The sequence below is a fragment of the Heterodontus francisci genome, chromosome 1 (assembly GCF_036365525.1).
Source record: "Heterodontus francisci isolate sHetFra1 chromosome 1, sHetFra1.hap1, whole genome shotgun sequence".
Lineage (NCBI taxonomy): Eukaryota > Metazoa > Chordata > Chondrichthyes > Heterodontiformes > Heterodontidae > Heterodontus > Heterodontus francisci.
The window spans coordinates 213,542,222-213,563,107 of NC_090371.1; the positions used below are offsets into that span (position 1 = coordinate 213,542,222).

General features: G+C 42.9%; 1 protein-coding gene across 5 annotated transcripts in view; it reads left to right on the forward strand.

The window, feature by feature from the left end:
- ttc29 (tetratricopeptide repeat domain 29) overlaps positions 1 to 20,364 on the forward strand; it is a 541,923-nt gene extending 521,559 nt beyond the window's left edge. For 4 of the 5 annotated variants that reach the window (XM_068020184.1, XM_068020194.1, XM_068020175.1 and 1 more), the window contains exon 11: positions 19,556 to 20,364. In XM_068020184.1, the coding sequence (XP_067876285.1) occupies positions 19,556 to 19,632 (77 nt within the window). In that variant the 3' untranslated portion in view covers positions 19,633 to 20,364. Of the gene's footprint in view, positions 1 to 14,105; positions 14,160 to 19,555 lie in introns of those variants that run through there. The other variant, XM_068020244.1, reaches the window with a different exon arrangement.
- Positions 20,365 to 20,886: the final 522 nt, after the last annotated feature.

Here is a 20,886-nt window from a genome sequence, read left to right on the forward strand (position 1 = left end):
CTGAGCACTGGGGCATAAGTGAACATGATTGTCTACTTTTATATTTTACATACATATTTTAGGAGAGGCATTAAATCCACTGAGAACAGATTCCTTGATGTCTTTGTATATAAATGCATTAAGCATTAGCCCACCATTAATATTATTAACATTAATTTCTAATCTAATGATGGCTTTTTCTATTCAACAAATAATGTTTTGTGTATTGTTGGATCCATTCAAGTATAATGTGAATAATGTTTTCAGTTATAGACAGTCATTTCATGTGTGTTTATAGCAGATATATAGTCCATGTAAAAATGCATGTAATGAATGTGATTACCATGAATTGCTCTGAATTAGTCATAATTTCCCAAAGCTTTCTAGGTTCAGCAATTGTGCCTTTGAATTGGAAAAGTGCAAATGTCACTCCATTATTTAAGAAAGAGAGGGAGAAACCAAGAAACTATAGACCTGTCAGTTTAGCTTCAGTAGAGGGGAAGTTACTGGAATCTATCAGAGTGACTGCATATTTAAACAAGTATAAGTTGATTAAAGACAGTCGGGTGTGGATTCATGAAGGGAGGCTTAATCTTTTAATATAGTTGAATTTTTTGATGAGGTCACTTACATGGTGGAAAAGAGAATGTCAATGGATATCATCAATTTGGACACAGAAAACATTTGATAAGGTTCTGCACCGGAGATCATGAATAAAAATAAAAGCACACGAAATTGGAGGCAGCCTTTTGGCATGGGTTATTAAACAGTTTGGAGGTAGGAGACAGAGTAGAAGTAAATGTGACAAGTAGCGTGCCCCAGGGATCTGTACTGGAGCCTCAGCTTTTCACTAGACATACATATATATACCAATGGCTTGGATGAAGGTATAGAGAGTTTTATATCCTCACTTGCAGATGAAACTAAGTTAGGAAGCACAGTAAATTGTGTAGAAGGGAGCAAGAAGTTACAAAGAGACAAAGATAGATTAAGTGAGTGGGCAAAACAATGGCAGATGGAGTTCTATGTGGGGAAGTATGAGGTCATCCAGTAGATTCCAAAAAAAAGGGGAACATTTTCTTAATTGTTAGAGACTAGGATCTGTGAATGAGCAAAGAGATTTAGGTACCTATGTACGCAAATCTTGTAAAGCTAGTGCACATGTATAAAAAGTAATCAGAAAACAAATGGAAAGTTGGCCTTTCTGTCAAGAAGGCTGGAATACAAAGGGGAGGGAGTTGTGCTTCAGTAGTGTAGAGCATTGATCAGACCCCATCTGCAATACTGCATTCAGTTTTGGACACTGCATCTCAGAAGGGAGATATTGGACTTGGAGTGGATACAGCGCAGGTTCACCAGAATGACACAAGGGTTTAAAAAATAAAATTATGAGGAGCGATTGCATAAACTTGGCTTGTATTCCATTGAGTTTAAAAGGTTGAAGGGAATCTAATGGAAATGTTTAAAATGATAAAATAATTCAGTAGACACAGCGGGCTGAATTTTATTGCAGGCTTCAGGATCCTGATGTCGGGACCAAATGGGGGCAGTGGGACAGTTCGGCGATTTTACTAGAAGCAGACTCCTAATTCGCTGCCTCTGGGCCCATTGTCCAACTACGGGTGGTGGGCAGTTTCCTGATGCTGCCGACCCAATCAGAGAGCCATCAGCTCTGAAGTCTCAGCAGTGCCACCGGAAGAGGTGACATTGCTGAGGTATGTAAGTAGAAATAATGAATATAATAATAATATATAATAAATTTAGGATGGCCGAGGCAAAAGGCCATGCTGATCAAAGGGGAAATGCTTCCGGGGGATGGTTGGGGCCACGGGGGCTGCCTTTCCTGATCACAGCCCCCACTTGGGGCCTTGGAGCCTCTGGCTCCCATTGCCCCGCAGGGAGGCCGCCTCCGTGAAGCCGGCAGCCTCCCCATGTGGCAGGGGGCGCTTCACTCAATGGCAAAATGTGGTCCTGCTTACTGGTCCCCAATGGCAGCGGGACTGCATTGGAGAGGCATCCCAATGCAGCTCCCCACTATTTTACTGCTCCCTCCCCCACCCCCCCCCCCCCCCCCCAACTCCATTCCTGCCACTCAAAGGCTGGTAATATTAAGGGCCGAGAGATGTTTCCTCTGGTAAAGGAATCCAGAATAAGGGGACACAATCTTAAAACTAAAGCTAGGCCATTCAGAATTGTAATCAGGAAGCACTTTGTCATGCAAATGATAGTGGTATTTATGAAACACTCTCCCAAAAAAGCTGTTGAGGCTGGGTCAATTGAAATTTTCAAAACTGAGATTGATAGATTTTTGTTTGGTAAAAATATCAAGGGGTATGGATCAAAGACAGGTGAAGGGAGTTGACGTACAGATTAGCCATGATTTAATTGAATGGATGGATAGGCTTGAGGGGCTGAATAGCCGACTCATGTTCCTATATTCCTATATAATGTGAGCCTTCACGAGAGCTGCTCCTTTTATGTGTTCCCTCTGTGTCACTGAAGGCGTTTGCTACTCAATATCAGAAGACAGGGCAGACAATCCTTCCTTCAAAACATTGCATAACTCAGTGGTAGATTCCACCACAGATCAAAGCCAACTTCCATGATATTTTGCAAGGAATCAAGTACTCAGTTGCACTACCTGTCCAGGCAGCATCCTCCATCTCAAAGCTGAGATCATGAGTTCAAAGTCCAAAAGATATTCTGCAGGGTCAGTTGGCATGCTAACCTTTATATAGCAGCAGAATCTTCTTTCATTAACCACCAACTCCACCTATGTGTTTCACCATAGGTGCCTCTTTTAACTCACCAATATTATCCCTCTGAGCTAGTATTTACTGTAAATCATGTATTTCTCCACGGGGTTGTGATTTTCTGTGAAAAAATGACAGTTGGTTACTGTTTGGAGTATCAGTGGAACATTGTGCCCATTGTCTGCTGCATAACTACATATGCCAGAAGAAGCCAGCATTAAAATCATATGAAATTGGTCCTGCTCCTCCCAACTCTGCATTAAGGAAAGCATTAAAAAAAAACTTACCCTTTTGCTGATTCCTTTAAGGACTGCTGGTTAGGCCAGATATAGGCCGCATGATCCAGAGCAGAGTGGCCTGGCATCTGTTTCACTCAGGGCAGACAAATTTCCAGAATGAGTCCTGAAGTAGGTGTAGGCCCCTCATTTAAATATACAAGGTGCCCAACACCTTTTTTAGGCAGCCACCAGTGATCCATGAAAAATCACCAACGAGTATGGAGTTATATGTCTTTCTGGCATCACTGGGGCTCAAGACATAGCCTGCAAAATTGGTCTATTTTAACCCCGTTTTCCACCAGGAAACCAGAGACAATGAGGTCCAATTTCTTCACCATTGTGTTTGCATGTTATGCTTAGGTGCTATTCAAACACTTACTAAGCTGCCGAATGTTGCTAATTTAGCCTCAGTCACACTATGGCAGCATAGTTATACAAACCAGGAGGATCATCATATTCTTTAACTTCTGCCCTCTATGTCCTCCATCCCTAGGCATTCTTGTAATTGGTGAGTAGTTGAGTTGCTACATGCCACAGTCAGCCCATTTGACTCTCCCATTTGTTTAGCAGTCTTTTTCCACAAGGAAAAGCAGCAGCAGTCATTGCATACACCTCCTTTGAAAAATGAAAAGGTATATCTCAAGAATAGGCTCTCATCTCATGCATAATGCAATAGTCTGAGCAACATTGGTAGTTGAACTAGCAAGATATGATCATGTTAATACAATTTAAACTAAACTATTAACACCTGCCAACCAATATTTATCCCGACATAATATTTTATAATTCTTCCCAACTCTCTTATTTGGTTTAATTTATGTTGTAACTCAATCATTCTAACTTTAAAGCACTCATTGTCCATCTAGTCAATATTTGCTAAGAGTGGCAAAGAATGAGTCATATTATTTTTTCTTTCACAGCCAGCTTTGTTATAATCATTTGTATTATGGTCTGCAGAAAAAGGTAAAGATACAACTATTAGTAATATCTGAACTTGGTTCCGTCACGTTAAAAGAATTGATCAAAATCATAAAGCTATTAAAACTGAATGATCCCCTTTTCTTATTAACGAAAGCTTTGAAGAGGATTGGGGTGCTGATCCAGATCCACTCAAAATAAATCATGCTCAGAATGCATAAAGCTGCTTATTTCTTCAAAATAGTACACTGTTCTAACAATATCTGTAGCATGCCTGCAAAGGATCCTCAGTTAAAAGGGTATGCAGAGACAACGACATAATTCATCATAACTCAGAGCAGTTTAAGCTTGGCATTGGACTTCAATTCAAAGGCAACTACATAGCCAGCTGATCAAGTAGTGCTAGCAGGGACAGTCTGTTTCAAGGTTAGCATCTATTATCACTGTTATCAATGGAAGTTTTGCTTTTGGCACTAGTAAGAACAAATGGAATCACAAAAGACGGGGAAACTAATATAGACAGGAAGCAAGCACAGCTTTTGACGCCAGGAAACAACTGATGCAAACAAGCTAAGAGAGGGCACAGCAAGAAGCATGGTACATATATCATATAGAAAAAGAGAAATAGTGGAACACGTGTTATGCAGACAGAAAACACTTCTATGTATATTGTATTAAATATAGAGGGAGCAATATTGCAGTTGTGTTTTGCAAGATGTCCCTTTTCTCATGAAGTCCATTGAGGAAATAATTATTTTAGCAGATTATTTCTGCCTGCCGTCTTTTCTTACCAAGCTGCTGATAGAATCATAGAATAGCTACAGCACAGAAGGAGGTCATTCAGCCCATCATGTCTGTGCCGGCTCTCAGCAAGAGCAATTCATCTCGTCCCACAGCCCGCCTTTCCCTGTAGTCCTGCAAATCTTTTCTCTTCGGATGGTTATCCAGTTCTCTTTGGAAGACCTGAATTGAATTTGAATTTGCCTCCATCACACTGTCAGGCAGTGCATTCCAGATCCTAACCACTCACTGTGTAAAAACTTTACTCCTCACGTCGGTGTTGCTTCTTTTGCCAATCACCTTATATCGGTGTCCTCTGGTTCCGATGTTTTGGTCAATGGGAACAGTTTTTCTCTATCTACTCTGTCCAGACTCCTCATGATTTTGAACACCTCTATCAGTTCTCCTGTGAATCTTCTCTTCTCCAAGGAGAACAGACCCTGCTTCTCCAACCTATCCATGTAACTGAAGTTCCCCATCCTTGGAACCATTCTCGTGAATGTTTTTTGCACCCTCCCTAATGACTTAACGTCCTTCTGAACGTTTGGTGTCCAGAATTGGACACAATAATCCAGTTGAGGCCAAACCAGTGTTTTATAAAGGTTTATCATAACATCCTTGTTTTTGTACTCTATTCCCCCATTTATTAAAGCCCTGGATCCCATATGTTTTATTAACCGCTTTCTCAACCTGTCCGGCAACCTTCAATGATTTGTGCACAAATACCCCCAGCTCCCTCTGTTCCAGCACTCCCTTTACAATTGTGCCCTTTAATTTACATTGCCTCTCCTCATTCTTCCTACCAAAATGGATCACTGCACACTTCTCTGCATTAAATTTCATCTGCCACTTGTCCGCCCATTCTACCAGCCTATGTCCTCTTGAACTTTATCACTATCCTCCCCACAGTTCACAATACTTTCAAGTTTTGTGTCATACACAAATTTTGAAATTGTGCCCTGTACATCTAAGTCTAGCCATTAAGAAAAGCAGAGGTCCCAACACCGATCCCTGAGGAACCCCACAGTATAACTTGCTCCAGTCTAAAAAACAACTGTTCACAACTACTCTCTGTTTCCTGTCAACTCAGCCAATTTCATATCCATGCCTCTACTGACCCTTTTATTCCATGGTCCCTAAATTTGCTGACAAACCTGTTGTGTGGCACTTTATCAAATGCATTTTGGAAGTCCATGTACACCACGTCAACCACATTATCCTCATTCACCCTCTCTGTTACCTCACCAAAAAACTCAAGCAAGTTAGTTAAACATGATTTAACAAATCCGTGCTGATTTTCCTTAATTAATCCACGTTTGTTCAAGTGACTATTAGTTTTGTCCCGAATTATCGTTTCTAAAAGCTTTCCCACCACCGAGGTTGAACTGTGGTTGCTGGACTTGTCTTTACATGCTTTTTTGAACAAGGGTGTAACATTTGCAATTCTCCAGTCCTCTGGCACCACACCTGTATTTAAGGAGGATTGGAAGATTATGACCAGTGCTCCGCAGTTTCCACCCTTACTTCCCCAAGCATCCTTGGATGCATCTCATCCGGTCCTGGTGACTTGATGATGACAGAAAAGCTGGAAATGTGCAATTGACAGTTAGGGTTTATATGTTGAATGCAATAAATAATTATATGTAATAAATCTCCTGTTACTATGAATTGATACTGATTGTCTAATGTTATTTTTTTTTTATTCATTCATGGGCTGTGGGCATCGCTGACTAGGCCAGCATTTATTGCCCATCCCTAATTGCCCTTGAGAAGGTAGTGGTGAGCTGCCTTCTTGAACCGCTGCAGTCCATGTGGGGTAGGTACACTCACAGTGCTGTTAGGAAGGGAGTTCCAGGATTTTGACCCAGCGACAGCGAAGGAACAGCGAATTCATTCCAAATCAGGATAGTGTGCAACTTGGAGGGGAACTTGTAGGTGGTGGTGTTCCCATGCATCTGCTGCTCTTGTCCTTCTAGTTGGGAGAGGTTGTGGTTTTGGAAGGTGCTGTCTAAGGAGCCTTGGTGCATTGCTGCCGTGCATCTTGTAGATGGTACACACTGCTGCCACTGTGCGTCGGTGGTGGAGGGAGTGAATGTTTGTAGATGGGGTGCCAATTAAGCGGGCTGCTTTGTCCTGGATGGTGTTGAGCTTCTTGAGTGTTGTTGGAACTGCACCCATCCAGGCAAGTGGAGAGTATTCCATCACACTCCTGACTTGTGCCTTGTCGATGGTGGACAGGCTTTAGGGAGTCAGGAGGTGAGTTACTCACTGCAGGATTCCTAGCCTCTGACCTGCTCTTGTAGCCACAGTATTTATATGGCTACTCCAATTCAGTTTCTGGTCAATGGTAGCCCCTAGGATGTTGATCGTGGGGGATTCAGCAATGGTAATGCCATTGAATGTCGAGGGGAGGTGGTTAGATTCTCTCTTGTTGGAGATGGTCATTGCCTGGCACTTGTGTGACGCGAATGTTACTTGCCACTTATCAGCCCAAGCCTGGATATTGTCCAGGTTTTACTGCATTTCTACACAGACTGCTTCAGTATCTGAGGAGTCACGAATGGTGCTGAACATTGTGCAATCATCAGCGAACATCCCCACTTCTGACCTTATGATTGAAGGAAGGTCATTGATGAAGCAGCTGAAGATGGTTGGGCCTAGGACACTACCCTGAGGAACTCCTGCAGTGATGTCCTGAAGCTCAGATGATTGACCTCCACCAACTACAACCATCTTCCTTTATTACCCCAATGTTCTGGTATTCAACAAAATGTGTTTAATAGGTTTTATTAGTCTTTGTACAGTATGTTATGATATGTGATGGTGTAAATTTGACTAAGTTGGTACTGGTGTTCTGACTGACACTTAATTATGTTTTGTTGAGTGTCAGTTTCAGATAACTTTTATTGTTTTGCTTCATTGCAGCTGCAGCTCAAAGTAAGTTATAGACAAAATTTTTCCGGGCATTGCAATACTGAATATTATCCGCACTACTGAAATTGATGCAGGCAGTTCTTTCGTTAGCTTATTGAATAAAAGTACCACATGATGTGGTATTAACAATACGGACCAGAAAATCTCAAGTTTGATCTCAGGTCTCTGCTAAGTTAACAGGTCTAGCCAGAGACAACAACTAGATCACTACAAAATGTCTCCGTTATGCTGAGCTAAGGAGGAGAAAAGTAAGCCAGGGTTCCTTCTGACCACCATCTTATCAAACTCAAATACAAGCCAGGATTTTATCCAGGTGATGGGGGTCTTGACCTCCAGCAAAAGCGCCGGTGAGAACTCTGCATCACCCCTGTTGTGGGAGGCCCTCCGAATCAAGTGCCAACTAGGCACTGAACTGGACAGCGACAGGCTTCCACGAAATCAAGCACCCCGTTGACAGAAGTCCTGCTCTCTGAGATCTGCCGACCAATCAGAAGTGGAGGTGGTGACTGCTGGTGGTGGAACACCCACCTGATGCCTAGGAGTGGCACTGGACCCAGGCCACAGATAGGTCAGGGCGGGAGGGCCTTGTGGGGTGGGAGTTGCAGGGGAGGGAGTTTGGGGGGTTGGCAGCAAGGGCAGGGGAGTGACTCATAGCAACCACCCCCCCCCCCCACCCGCTATGCCAAGGTGCCTCATTCAGGCACTGCCTTTTAACGAATCCCCCCACCCAACCCCAGAGCCAGCAAGCATTGAGTTGCTTGGAATGCTCCCTGTGCGGCGACAGACTCACCTGCCACTGAACTAATTGCGGCAGTGGTGGGATGAGGTCCTTAATTGGACATTAAGGGCCTCAATTGGCAATGGGATGGGAAGGCCATTCACAGGCCTTACTGCCCTGGATTTAATTTTGGCAGAGGTGGGAAGATGGGGCCCCCGCTCCCCCATCCCCCGCCCTGCCAGCATCCCACCCAATTACATGCTCTCCCTGCCTCCAAACCCACTGCAGGGGAGAGCATAAAATTTCCCCCCACAAAGTGCTTCTATCTGGTCATCAAGTGAAGACTGGATTGTGTTCCATCTTGAATCCTTTCATGGGCCAAATAGCCTTCCAGCGCTCACTATTTAGATTTACGCATGAAAAACTATCATTTAGAAGATCACATCTGCCAGCTGTGAAACAGTGCACAACATGAGGGGTAATTTTCAACTTTGTTACCTGTGTGATAATCTGGTGGAGTGGATCACCTTGCCTTTATAGGACACATCCACGTTCATACTGCTGATTTCAGTGAAATGAAAATCAGATGGGCAGGTGATCATTTACAATGGGCAGGCGATTGCTCCACCAGATTACCACACAGGCAGCAAAATTGGAGATTACCCCCAATAAGTCAACATCATCAGGAGGAGATGGGAGAAAAATTGGGAAAATACTGATTAAACTCCAACATCTATAGATTTTATAAACTATATTAAAACGTATAAGTTGATTGTAAAATATCTTCTGGGTTATTGGGCCAATTTGAAGATGATTCCCCAAAGTAAAACATTAATTCCGAAGCACAGTTTTAAAATCCTCCAGGATTTTTTAATTGTTGTAACCTGAAGTTTTATATATTTTGCAGGTTTGTTATATTTGCTATAAGGTGCTGGTCAATCACAAGTAGAAATTAGAAATTATTGACTGCTGGATTGTGTCATATCTCTATTTTTTCATCTTTTAAAGACATATGACAGTCAATTCTGAACTCTTGATTCATTGATGTTATCAATCATCAAATTGAACAGTTGTACTGAGAGATCACAACCATATGCAATATGTTTGTCCCCAAAAATTATTTGGAAGAGTTGAATTTTGGGATACTATAGACTCTCAGTCTACAGAACCCATACTTCTATTCAGATGAAACGGTTCTCCTTTACATCTGACACAGCCTCTAGTGAACAGGTATGTCATTTATAACATATTCTTCATCACTGAAAGCAAACTAACACTTAGGCCGGAACTTTACGTTGGGCGGGAAGCCCCACCCACCAGCCAAAAAGTCGGGGCCGAGCACACCTCCACCGGACCTGAGGAGCCATGCCAGGATTTTTTGCTCCCAGGCCCTTAATTGGTCTTGGGCGAGACTTCCACCACTCTGAGGCAGGAAGTCCCATCTGATGGAGCTGCTGGCCAATTAGCGGGCCGGCAGTTCTTAGTCCCAGCAGCGCCACTGGGAGTGGTGGCCACTGCTAGGACTGCACCCATCCAACAGCAGCAAGAGGGTCGACAACCCCGGAAAGATGGTAAGTTTTTGGGGCCTCACCAGAGACAATCGGCTGGGCCCCGATGAAGAAAGAGGGGTTATTTGCGGGGGAAGGAGTGTTGTGCAGTGGGGGCTGTTATATATTGTTATACTATCTATAAAGTGCTAGGAACTAATTGTTATGTGTAAGTGTTCCAGGGTGGCCATATTCATGGCTACACTGGAGAGTCATGTGACATGCAACAGGCAACCAGCCTAGAGCAGTCCTATATCAGGCAGCATGGAAGCTGAATGATTAAACAAAGAGCTCCAGCCTTTCCAGGTCTAAAGTGTGATTATTTCCAACATATGAGAACCAGAAAACAACCATCTGGGAGACATAATATGGTGGCAGTGAGTATCAGTGAGTAATCCCAAAACAGTTTAAGTGAAGTTAATGTTGCATTAGATTGGAATAAAATTGACCCAAATTAGGGCCAAAGCGAGAGAAAGGAAAACTGAGTGAATTGTGCGAAAATGAAAAAAATGAAATGCCAGCCAGGACCGGAATGAATGCACAGCTACAATCCATTATGAATTGGGAAGCTGATGATGTCATGGAGACATCTGAGAAGTTTAAACAAAAGTGCAGACTGACATTCAGTAGTTTCCTAAAAGGCATTAGCGACGAGGAGAAGGTCAGCAATATCCTTCTGTGGGCAGGAGATAAAGGAATACATTTATTTAACAGCTGGGAGCTAAGTGAAGAGGACAGCAGAAATCCAGACAAAATTTTTGAAAGCTTCAGCACCCATCTCCAGCCAAAATCAAATCTTCGGAGATACCAATATGAATTTCAAGGCCTCAGACAGGAACTAGGTGAGCCTATTGACAATTTTGTAACAAGCTTGAAAAATGCAGCCAGAAAAATGTAAATTTAAAGACACAGATGAACGGCTGATAGATCAACTAATTTGGGGTTCTGCACATCCTGAAGTACAGAAAGCTCTAATTGGAAAGGACAAGCTTACAATATCGCAGGCTGTAGACACTGCCAGAGCATATGAAGCCACGAGCAGACAGATGAAGTCACTCACTCCCCAGACAGCTATCCTTCAGTTAAGCCAAGAGAAAAGCAGCAGCGTTGATGCAGTGAAACAGCACTGAAAGAATGTACACCAAACAGAGAAGAAGATATGCTGGAGCTGTGGATAGCCACATGAATTAAATGTCCCGCATATAGATCAATCTGCAAAGCTTGTGGAAAGACCAATCACTGGGAAAAGATGTGCAGAACAAGGGAAGAAGGTGGTAGACGAGTCACCAGAGTCAGAGTAACAGGGCGAATGAGTAGTGAAAGAAACCAAAACATCCATATCCTGGAAGATGACGATGGGTTTGAGAACACGGCAGACATAAGAACCATGTCTGGATGCAACAGTTCCTAGAGAAAAGAAATTCACATGACCATTCAGATCAGGAAGAGGGGGAGAAATAAACCCACAACGATAAATCTGAAGGTGAAGGTTGATACTGGAGCATAGCTTAACATCACCCGGCTCAGACTATACCAGAAGATCTTTCCTGAAAATTCAGAGGAAAATGGTTTATCCGAGGAAAGGTGCTCTGAAACTGAACAATGTCATGCGAACAGCATACAGGGGAACTGAGATTCAACAGCTAGGAACAACCCAAATCAGAGGGCCACACAAAGGAAAAGATGTTAACTGTACATTCTAAGTCACTGAAACAGATGGTCCAGCTATCCTGGGGTTGAGCAGTTGTGAAGAGCTGCAGATTATCTCAGTAAACCATGAGGTGAAGGAGGCGACACTGAGGGTTGAAAACGGTACACCCGTTGAAAAGCGCCCTCCGATCAGAAGCAAAGAAGATCTGGTACAAATGTAGCCAGACTGTTCTGATGAGACGGTTGGATGCTTTGAAGGTTTTGAGTATCACATCACTATTGACCCAGCAATGAAACCAGTGATTCATCCCCCAATAGAACTAAAAGGAAAACTTGAAAGAGAGCTCCTTGAAATAGAAGGAAAGGTGATCCCCAGAGTCACAGAGCCTACAGATTAGGTAAATTCTTTCGTGGTGAGAGAGAAGCCAAATGGATGGCTAAGAATTGCCTAGATCCCAAAGATCTTAACCAAGCAATAAAGAGGAATCACTACCCTATTCCAACACTGGAAGAGATAACACCAGCACAGGCAGGGGCAAAGGTTTTCAGCAAGCTTGATGCCAGAAATGGCTACAGGAATGTGAAGCTAGACGCAGAATTTTCACTGTTGACAACATTCAACACACCCTTTGGATGATACAAATTCCTGTGTCTACCTTTTGGCCTCAAAGTGAGCCAGGATGTGTTCCAACAGAAAGTAGACGAGGCATACAGGAGATGCAAAGGAGCAGTCGGCATAGCAGATGATATCCAGATATATGGTGTGGATGGAAAAAATCATGACAACTATCTACATGAAGCCATGGAGAGAACCAGGAAAGCTGGGATTAAGCTAAACGCAGATAAATGCATTGTGAAAGTGACAGAATGCCAGTTCTTCGGAATGGTGTACACTCCTGACGGAGTCAAGCCGAGGCCTGAAACAATCTCAGCCATCTCTGGGATGGAAGCCACAAGACATAAGAGAGAGTTAAGAAGTTTCCTTGGCTTGTTCCAATACATGAGCTCCTTCATACCACACATGTCAGAACATACAGCAAACCTGCGGGAGTTGATGAAAGAAGATGTAGAGTACCAGTGGTCAGAGTCACACGACAGGAGTTTCAACAAACTCAAAAAGGTTGTATGCAATGAGACAAGTCTGTCATACTACAGCAAAAAGAAACCTGTCACTCTACAAGTAGGTGCTTCCACAAAAGGACTGGGAGCAGCCCTGGCACAAGAGGGAAAGCCAATAGCATTTGCATCCAAAACTCTAACCTCAAATGAGACATATTATGCTAACATAGAAAGAGAGCTTTTAGCAGTCGTGTATGGATGTGAGAAGTTCCACACATATCTCTCGGGGAGAAAGTACATAGTGGAGAGTGATCATCGTCCACTGGAGCAAATCTACAAGAAAAATCTATGTAAGACACCAGCAAGACTGCAGAATTACTCTTGAGGCTTCAGAGTTACGATTTCACTCTGAAATACAAGCCAGGAAGAGGCGTGGTGCTTGCAGACACCCTATCTCGGTTGTCACCACAGGAGAAACATGAGTTAGAAGATCTAGGTATAGAGATTCATCACCTAGTGAATGTAACACCACCAAAACTGAGTCAAATTAGAGATGAGACCTGCAATATGAGGAGTTACAGATGCTGTCTTAGCAAGTGATCCAGGATGGCCTAATAAGATACAGCACACACAGCCAGCAATATGGCAGTACTGGTCCGAGATGACATCTCACGAGAAGATGGTGTTCTGCTAGTCAAATTCAGAATAATCATACCCAAAACAATGCAGGAAGAACTTCTCCAAAAGATACATGAAGGTCACATGGGAATGAAGAAGTATAAGCTCAGAGCCAGATCAGCTGTGTACTGGAAAGACATATACAAAGACATCAAAAATATCATGTCTACATGCAATATATGCCAGAAGTACAAAAATAAGTAGCAAAAAGAGGAGATGATAGCTATTAAAGTGCCACCCAGAGAGAAAATATAAGATACAGGGGGAAAAAAGCATTCATCTCTCTCATTCATTCACATTCATTCATAAATCCTCAAACTTATTGCAGCCTGCCTTTTCTTGGTAGCAGTGTTGTTTTAAACTGCCCTTTTTTAGCATCCCAATTAACATGTGGTTCTTTTTTGGAGAGGTTTCTCTTCAGTTTGCCCATTTCCATGACTGCCTAGGGAGGCTTTGAGATGATTAGGTTTATTTAGCCCTCAGTTGGAATTTTTTTCCCAGGAGAGTCTGTAGTGGGTAGGTCTATCCTGAACTCCCTTTCAGTGCTTTGCTGAGTCATGCAAAGGCTTTTGACTTTAGGGGGATGAGTGGTTCTCTTTTTTTCTGACTGTAGGGGAGGATTCTTTGCTAATCTCCCCTTTGTCCTCTGGAGCAAGGAATAGCCCCTTTGTTCCTCCAAGCACTGTCTGTTAGTATGCAAAAATGATTTTTCCAGCCACGGCTGATCTGTTTAATAAGTCATTTCCTTGCTCCAGCAACAGCTTAAGATCAGTGTTCATATGACAAAATTAATATGCCTTATTCTTGGCAGGTGGGGGGGGGGTCTGCATGACAACATCCTTCAAGTAACCAGGAGGAAGCGAGACAACAACTCACTGAAGCACAGTTAAGTGGAGGTCAACTCTTCAACAAGCATGCTACACCCCTATCTGAGCTGTTGAAAGGACAAACTGTACACATACAGGATCCAATCATGAAAACCTGGAGCCCAGCAAAAGTTGTTAGTGAAGCTGAGACTCCAAGGTCATACATCAAGGAGACCGAAACCGGTAACCAAATGAGAAGGAACGGAATCCATACTCGACCTACACCTGAGCTGAAGAACAGAAAAGACTGTCAACAACAACACAGGAAAATCATTAACAACATCACCAGCAAGTGACACAACATCGCCTGTGCAGCTTGCTAACTCACCACTGACAGCAACGAATGCCAAACCTACAAGATGGAGGCACAACATCTTACCACCTAAGCGATACTGTGAATAATATTTTTAGAGAAGAATACACACTATAAAAAAACTCTAAAAGGGGTTCAGATTATTTCCAAAAGTCAGTTGATAATCTTCTTTAGTTTAAAGAAATGTTAATGACTGGGACAGATATATTGATATAGGGACATTATGTTTTTAAAGAAAGAGGGATGTTATATATTGCTATATTATCTGTAAAGTGCTAGGAACTAATTAGCTAGGAGCTAATTGTTATGTGTAAGTGTTCCGGGGGGCCACATTCACGGCTGCATTGGAGAGTTATGTGACATGTAACAGGAAACTAGCCTAGTGCAGTCCTATATCTGGCAGCATGGAAGTTGAATGATTAAACAAAGAGCTCCAGCCTGTCCAAGTCTAAAGTGTGATTATTTCCAACATATGGGAACCAGAAAACAACCAGGAGACATAATAGGGGCAGTTCGGCTGTGGGGCACAGGCTGCCCGATCAGGAGGGGTCCCCCCAGCCTACAAGAAGTCTGCCAGGTTTCACCCATCCTGGGGGCCTTTGCTGCCCAGCCGCCACTGGTAAAATACCAGCGGTGGGAGGCGGAGGCCCCTAAGTGGCAGTTAATTGGCCACTTAAGGGCCGTGATTGGCCTGGAGTGGGTGGGCCATTTCTTGCCACTGCCGCCCCATGTAAAATTGCAGTGGGGCAGGAAGGCATTGGGAACGGCACCGCCCCCCCCCCCCCCAACAGCCTCCCCCTCAATTTTACACCCGCCACCAGCCCGCTACTGTGAGGGACTATAAAATTCCAGCCTAAATCTCATAACCTAGTACTTTGCAAATTTCCTTTCGGTTTCTTTTAATAAACCTAGATTTCGATAACACTGGTGTGAAATGGTTTTATGCACTCTCTTATTACTGACAGCCTGGATCCTCAGGAAGGACCGATGCTACAATGTTTTATTCTTTGTTATGTACATGACGTCAGTAGTCACTTGTACAAAGCTGCATATTAAAAAATCAGTGTGCCTCTTTGCTATTTCCATTTACTAATTATTTCTTTGTAATAATTTAAGTAGCTATGTTTATAATTTTTCAGCACATTTTTATTCAGTTGTATTTTATACCATGGGCAGGATTTTCCACACAGGCTTCGGAACCCCACTTTCAGGGACAAATGGGAATCAGAAGGGGAATAGTCACCTGGCTGTGATTTTACCCAAATTAGCCAATTAGTGGCCAGAGGGCAGGCTTGCCATTCAATTAAGGATGGTGGGCGGGCTCTAGAAGCTGATGGGCCAATAGGAGGCCCTCCTGCACTGAAGAAGCAGCAGGGTGCCTTTTCAGGTAAGTAAGAGAGAGGGCGCCTCTATTTTAAGGTCCCTCTCTCCAACCTTTTAAAGTTTTAAATAAAAATAGACTGAGCAGCCGGGCCACCATTGTGTAGGGGGAACCCATCCACAGGGCAGTCTGCAGCTGCAGTTGAAGTTAGGCAGGTGGGGAGGGCCTCAAAGCCAGCCTGGAGCACTGCCCCCCCCCCCAGTCTAATAATAGGCCCTCAGTGGCCTTTAAACTGTCTTAATTGGCTACCCACTGCTTGTGAGCAGGTAGCCCTGCCACCACCCCCTACCCCCCACATCACACCTCCGGAAAAATGGCTCGGGAACAGGATGGTGCCAATAAATTGGCATTACGGCAGGAGGCACAAAATTCTGTACCCACCCGCCTCCTTGCTCGCCCCCACTGGCGCCTAAAAATCCAGCCCCATGAGTACAAACTAAATTGAAAGTAGGAGTTCAGGAAGACTTTGGAAATAATGTTAACACTTTATGGTAATGGAAGCATTGCACTTACCATCTGCCAGATGTGCCTTCAGCAGGTAAACATTGATAACTTACAAGTTTATAGTTGGAGATGAATCTCACTAAGGCACTAAATTCTCAGTGAGAAACTATTCAAGTTTTTCAGTGTTTATTGTAGAACATATTAATTGTGACACAGTCTTTAAAGAAAATTTGACATTTTTATATTAATGTACAGAGTATTGCTGTGACAGTAAGAATAATTTGCATACAATCCTTCATAACATGGATAAGTGTGGTTTTTGTGTTCTGTCTTATTTTCAGGTTTCTAGCACATGGGAGGTTTCTGTTGAGCTGCAGTTCATAAGTACATTGATGAATGAGAATATAGCTTATCCCACTTATTAGCCACTTTCTCCCATTGGGAAATGTGAAATTTGATTTCACCATGCAGCGCCTCAGGCAGGATACATTAGAACCCAAATAAATACTGCCTTAGGCCCTAAAGGGAGGAGTTGAGTAGAATGTGGAATAACCTTTTCTTTATAAATCTAATTTGTTATATTTAATTCTAATGTTTTAGTTAAAATATTATTTGCATATATGTGCATATAAATAATATAGACAAAATGCCTAAATCATCAATAAATGGTTTCATGCATCCCTTTCAATATCATGTATTTTTGTCTGTCTTCAAAAGACATCTTCTATAGCAGGTCAGTTGTGACTGTGTATAAAAAACACAGTGGCCTTGATTTTTACAGTGAGGGGCAGGAAGGATGCATAGGAGTCTGGTAGTTGGCGACATACCCGGCAAGACCGGGCACATGGATACCCTGCCGATCTTAACGAAAGGGGCTCATTTAAATAGATCTATACAGAGTCCTGCCTGACAATCAACCAGATTGACTATCTGGCCAGTGGGTGAAAGTGGGCATCTGGTGGCAGGAGGCAACACACAGGGACCCATGTGAATGCTCTGAAAGGCAGTGGGGCATGGAAGGCTCTGGGCAGGGATTGATGGGAGGGGGTGGGGGAAGGCCTCTAGCCACCATTGGGAGGGGTGGGGGTGGCGGGTGAAAGATCTATAAAAGATCAGCAGGTGGGGGCAGCTGGGTGCGAGGGAGGATAAGGCTTCCTTGAGATGCCCGCACAAGCACTCCTGTCCTTACTGGCCCAAAAAGAGACCTAAAATAAAAGTTTAAAACTTACTTTCTGGGCCTTTTCTATCCCAGGTCCAGCTCCTGGTAGGTTTGCCTGGTGGGGAAGCCATCATTGCTCCCTTGCTCAGGCCTCAGGATAAAATTGCAGATTGGGTTCTGATGTCATCATCTGACACAATCTGCATATCTGAAATAGGACCCCGCTTCCTTCCAGCGAGTGTCCTGCTCACCTGCTCAAAACAGCAAGTTAATATCAGGACACAGTGGGAAGGCAGCAGATTGAAGGAGGTAAGTGACTCGCATTATATTAAACTGCCCCCCACTCACCCCAATCACTACCTGGTTTCTGCTAGGTGAGGGCAGTAAAAATTGGAGCCAGTGTTTCTAGCAACCAAAAATATTGAACAGAAATTGTCAAAATGGCCCAACATTGATTCAAATTTGTATATAAATATGATAAATAAAAATACAGCACTAACATGCTACTGTGTTTGCTGTTTATTCATAAAATGCAGTAGAGTCTCTCAACGAAACTACCTTGTGAGCCTTGCAAAGACCATGTTGGGTGTATTACAGAAAAAAGGTTTTTTAATACCTTTTGTATCAATATTTTTCCCACTTATTTATGATGTGAAATGCAACACAAAAAATTAGACCATGCTTTATCCAAACTGGCTCTTTTTTAACTCTGCAATTCCATCCAAGCTGTTGATGTCAGTGGGGAGCTGATTTTGAGTTGGATCAAGCGTAATATTTGGAACTGATAATCTAATACGTTGCATGATAAGGATTGGAGCCACATCCATACCTAAATGCAGGGCATGATTTCAATTCCTCAACTGGGCCCATAAAATACCAGTAATACTTATGAACTATGGCCACAAAAATAGCCACTAAGGCTTCCTCTGAAGCACAGAGTGCCAGTATGCATCCTTGTGGGCCAGGAGGGACAGGAGCGCTTGTTTGGGCTTCTCAAGCCTTATCCTCCCTTACATGGTAATGCATCAACACTAGAGGAAGCCAAAGCTCCTAGTTATGTGCAGCCAATAATATCTAGCTGGCATGGCAAAAGAAGCAAAATTCAATGGACTTCACTCTCACTGATTAAGCCAAACAGGTGAAACACAGTTTTCTTGACCGCTGAGAGAGAGATAGAAACAATAGTCCCAGTGTTGACTGGAGCGGGTTTCCTAAGCCGGGGATGGGATTTGTGGTCGGGTTCCCTGCACGCTGTGAAGTTTTAACTCCATGGCATGCTTCTTTTTTGTTCACCAGGTTCCCTGCCTGGAAGCAATCCTGATTAACAAGTTGGGTTCCTTTTGGGCGGGGAACGTTTTAGATGAGGCCACAGCCCAGGAGCAGATAGGGAGCTGATGGGTGAATGGGAGCTCCGTGTCTTGGAGGGGTTTCAATCCAGGGGTTGGGGGGAGGCCGGTGATCCCGGAGAGTCGGCAATCTTGGAAGTGGGGTGGAGGTTGGTGATCCTGGAGGGGGCAGGTCAGTGATCCTGGAGTGGGGGAGGCCAATGATCCTGGGGAGGGGAGGTTAGTGATCCTGACGGGGGGCAGATTAGAAATCCATGAGGTGGGGAGGTCAGTGATCCTGGAGGTGGAAGGCCATTGATCCTTGTAGGGGGAGGTCAGCAATCCTGGAGAGGTGGGGTAGGGAGGCAATCTGGCAGAGGGGAAATAGATTTGCTTGGGGGTTGGTGACCAGGGGGAAACATGCCTGCTCTTCCATGCAGCAATCCTTGCCTCCCTTTAGCTGCTGGGTTTTCTGACACCCAGGAAATCTGGCCAACCAGGATTACTCCTTGAAGAGAGATAAAATCTGAGGCACGCAGCCTCATTATTATATGTAAATAACCAACCCGCCTTCTGGGAGTGGGTTGCTTTCCCACACCCCATCTTGCCTCCATTGAAACTGAAATTGGGCAGGATTGAGGCAGGTTGGGATCCAGTTTGAGAGTTTTTTGGGTTTGGGTTTTAAAATGCCGCTCAATGTGTATTATGTTAGAATCTTTGTGGATGTTACAGCGCTGTGAAGCTCTTCTAAGTGATATTGATTTTCCCAACAGATGTTCCAACAGGCAAGCAAGTTGTCATAGAACAAACTGTGGAAGTGAAGATAGGTAATGATGAAAATCGGCCTTAAATAAAGCAAAAGGTGCAAAAAATACAAAGCAAGTTCAACTTCTTCCCAGTAGCAGCACTTTTTTCAGATGGAGTTCATATGGTATCAGTTAAAGCACCAATAAGAAAACCAAACAACCATAAGGAATCTTTTATTTTACCAGCTGTTTTATTCATAATGACGCACTTCGCTGAATTTTGCTTTCTATTCTAAGCTTTTCACCAAACGACACAGTGACTGATAGACCCAAGGTTTTCTCTTTCAACGTTGTTTATGTACTAATTTCAATTATTGTTTCACAAAGTTCTAACTTACATAGATTAATGTAGAAAATATTCTTTCATCAATACAGTAATCTTTAAAGTTTTCCATGTGTGAATCACAAATGAAACATCATGCATCATTGTTAACAAATTGCTCTGTAATAATTTTGAGATGTGTTACATAGAGAGAACCTTCTAATTTGTTGTAATAGATAATATTCTTGATTACATAACCAAAAATAAAGAGTAGCACTATCCAGTTTAGGAATGTGTACTTGCTGGGGTATTTTTCAACCAAGGAATTATATGTGTTCTAACCCTACTGCAATATGTTATGTGTGACTCTTTCTATATTTAATGATTCAAATGCACTGTTTAAATTTCTACTTTCAGATCAGTTTATAATTTGACCTACTCTAGTGCTGTTAGTGAAAATAATATTCCTTGTTAATCAGCTAATGCCTCAATCAATAAAGTATAGATCCTTAAATGAGTTTTGATTTTTGGAATAGAAATAAATTAAAAACTTCTTGAAAACAGCTCTTTGTTTTGAAGCACTGTTGTAGAGAGTTTGGGTGTTCTTTTTATAGAAATAAATATGAGTATATTTTGCACTCAAGCAAAGTGCAGGTGTATCCACCTCATCACTTTTAATACACTTCTGGCAGAAATTGAAACAGCCCCAGATGAAACATCTGATCACTGCTGCAGAATTACTTGTATACAAGTGTTACTGTTTCCTCTTCTGATTGTTGCATTTGAAACTTATTTTTTTATATTTGTTCTTGAGATGTGGAAAGGCAGTAGGTATTTGACAAATTGTCTGCAAGCATTAGCATTCAACCACATAGTGTGGTACTGAAGTTACTGATAGGCCAAACTAAGTAGATAGGGCAATATATATCATTAATGGACCATTTGGGTTTTAATAACAATCAAGCAGCTTTCATGGTCATTTTCTGGTGCTAGCCCAAAAATTACCAGGTTTCTGAATTTATTTTCATATTTGCTA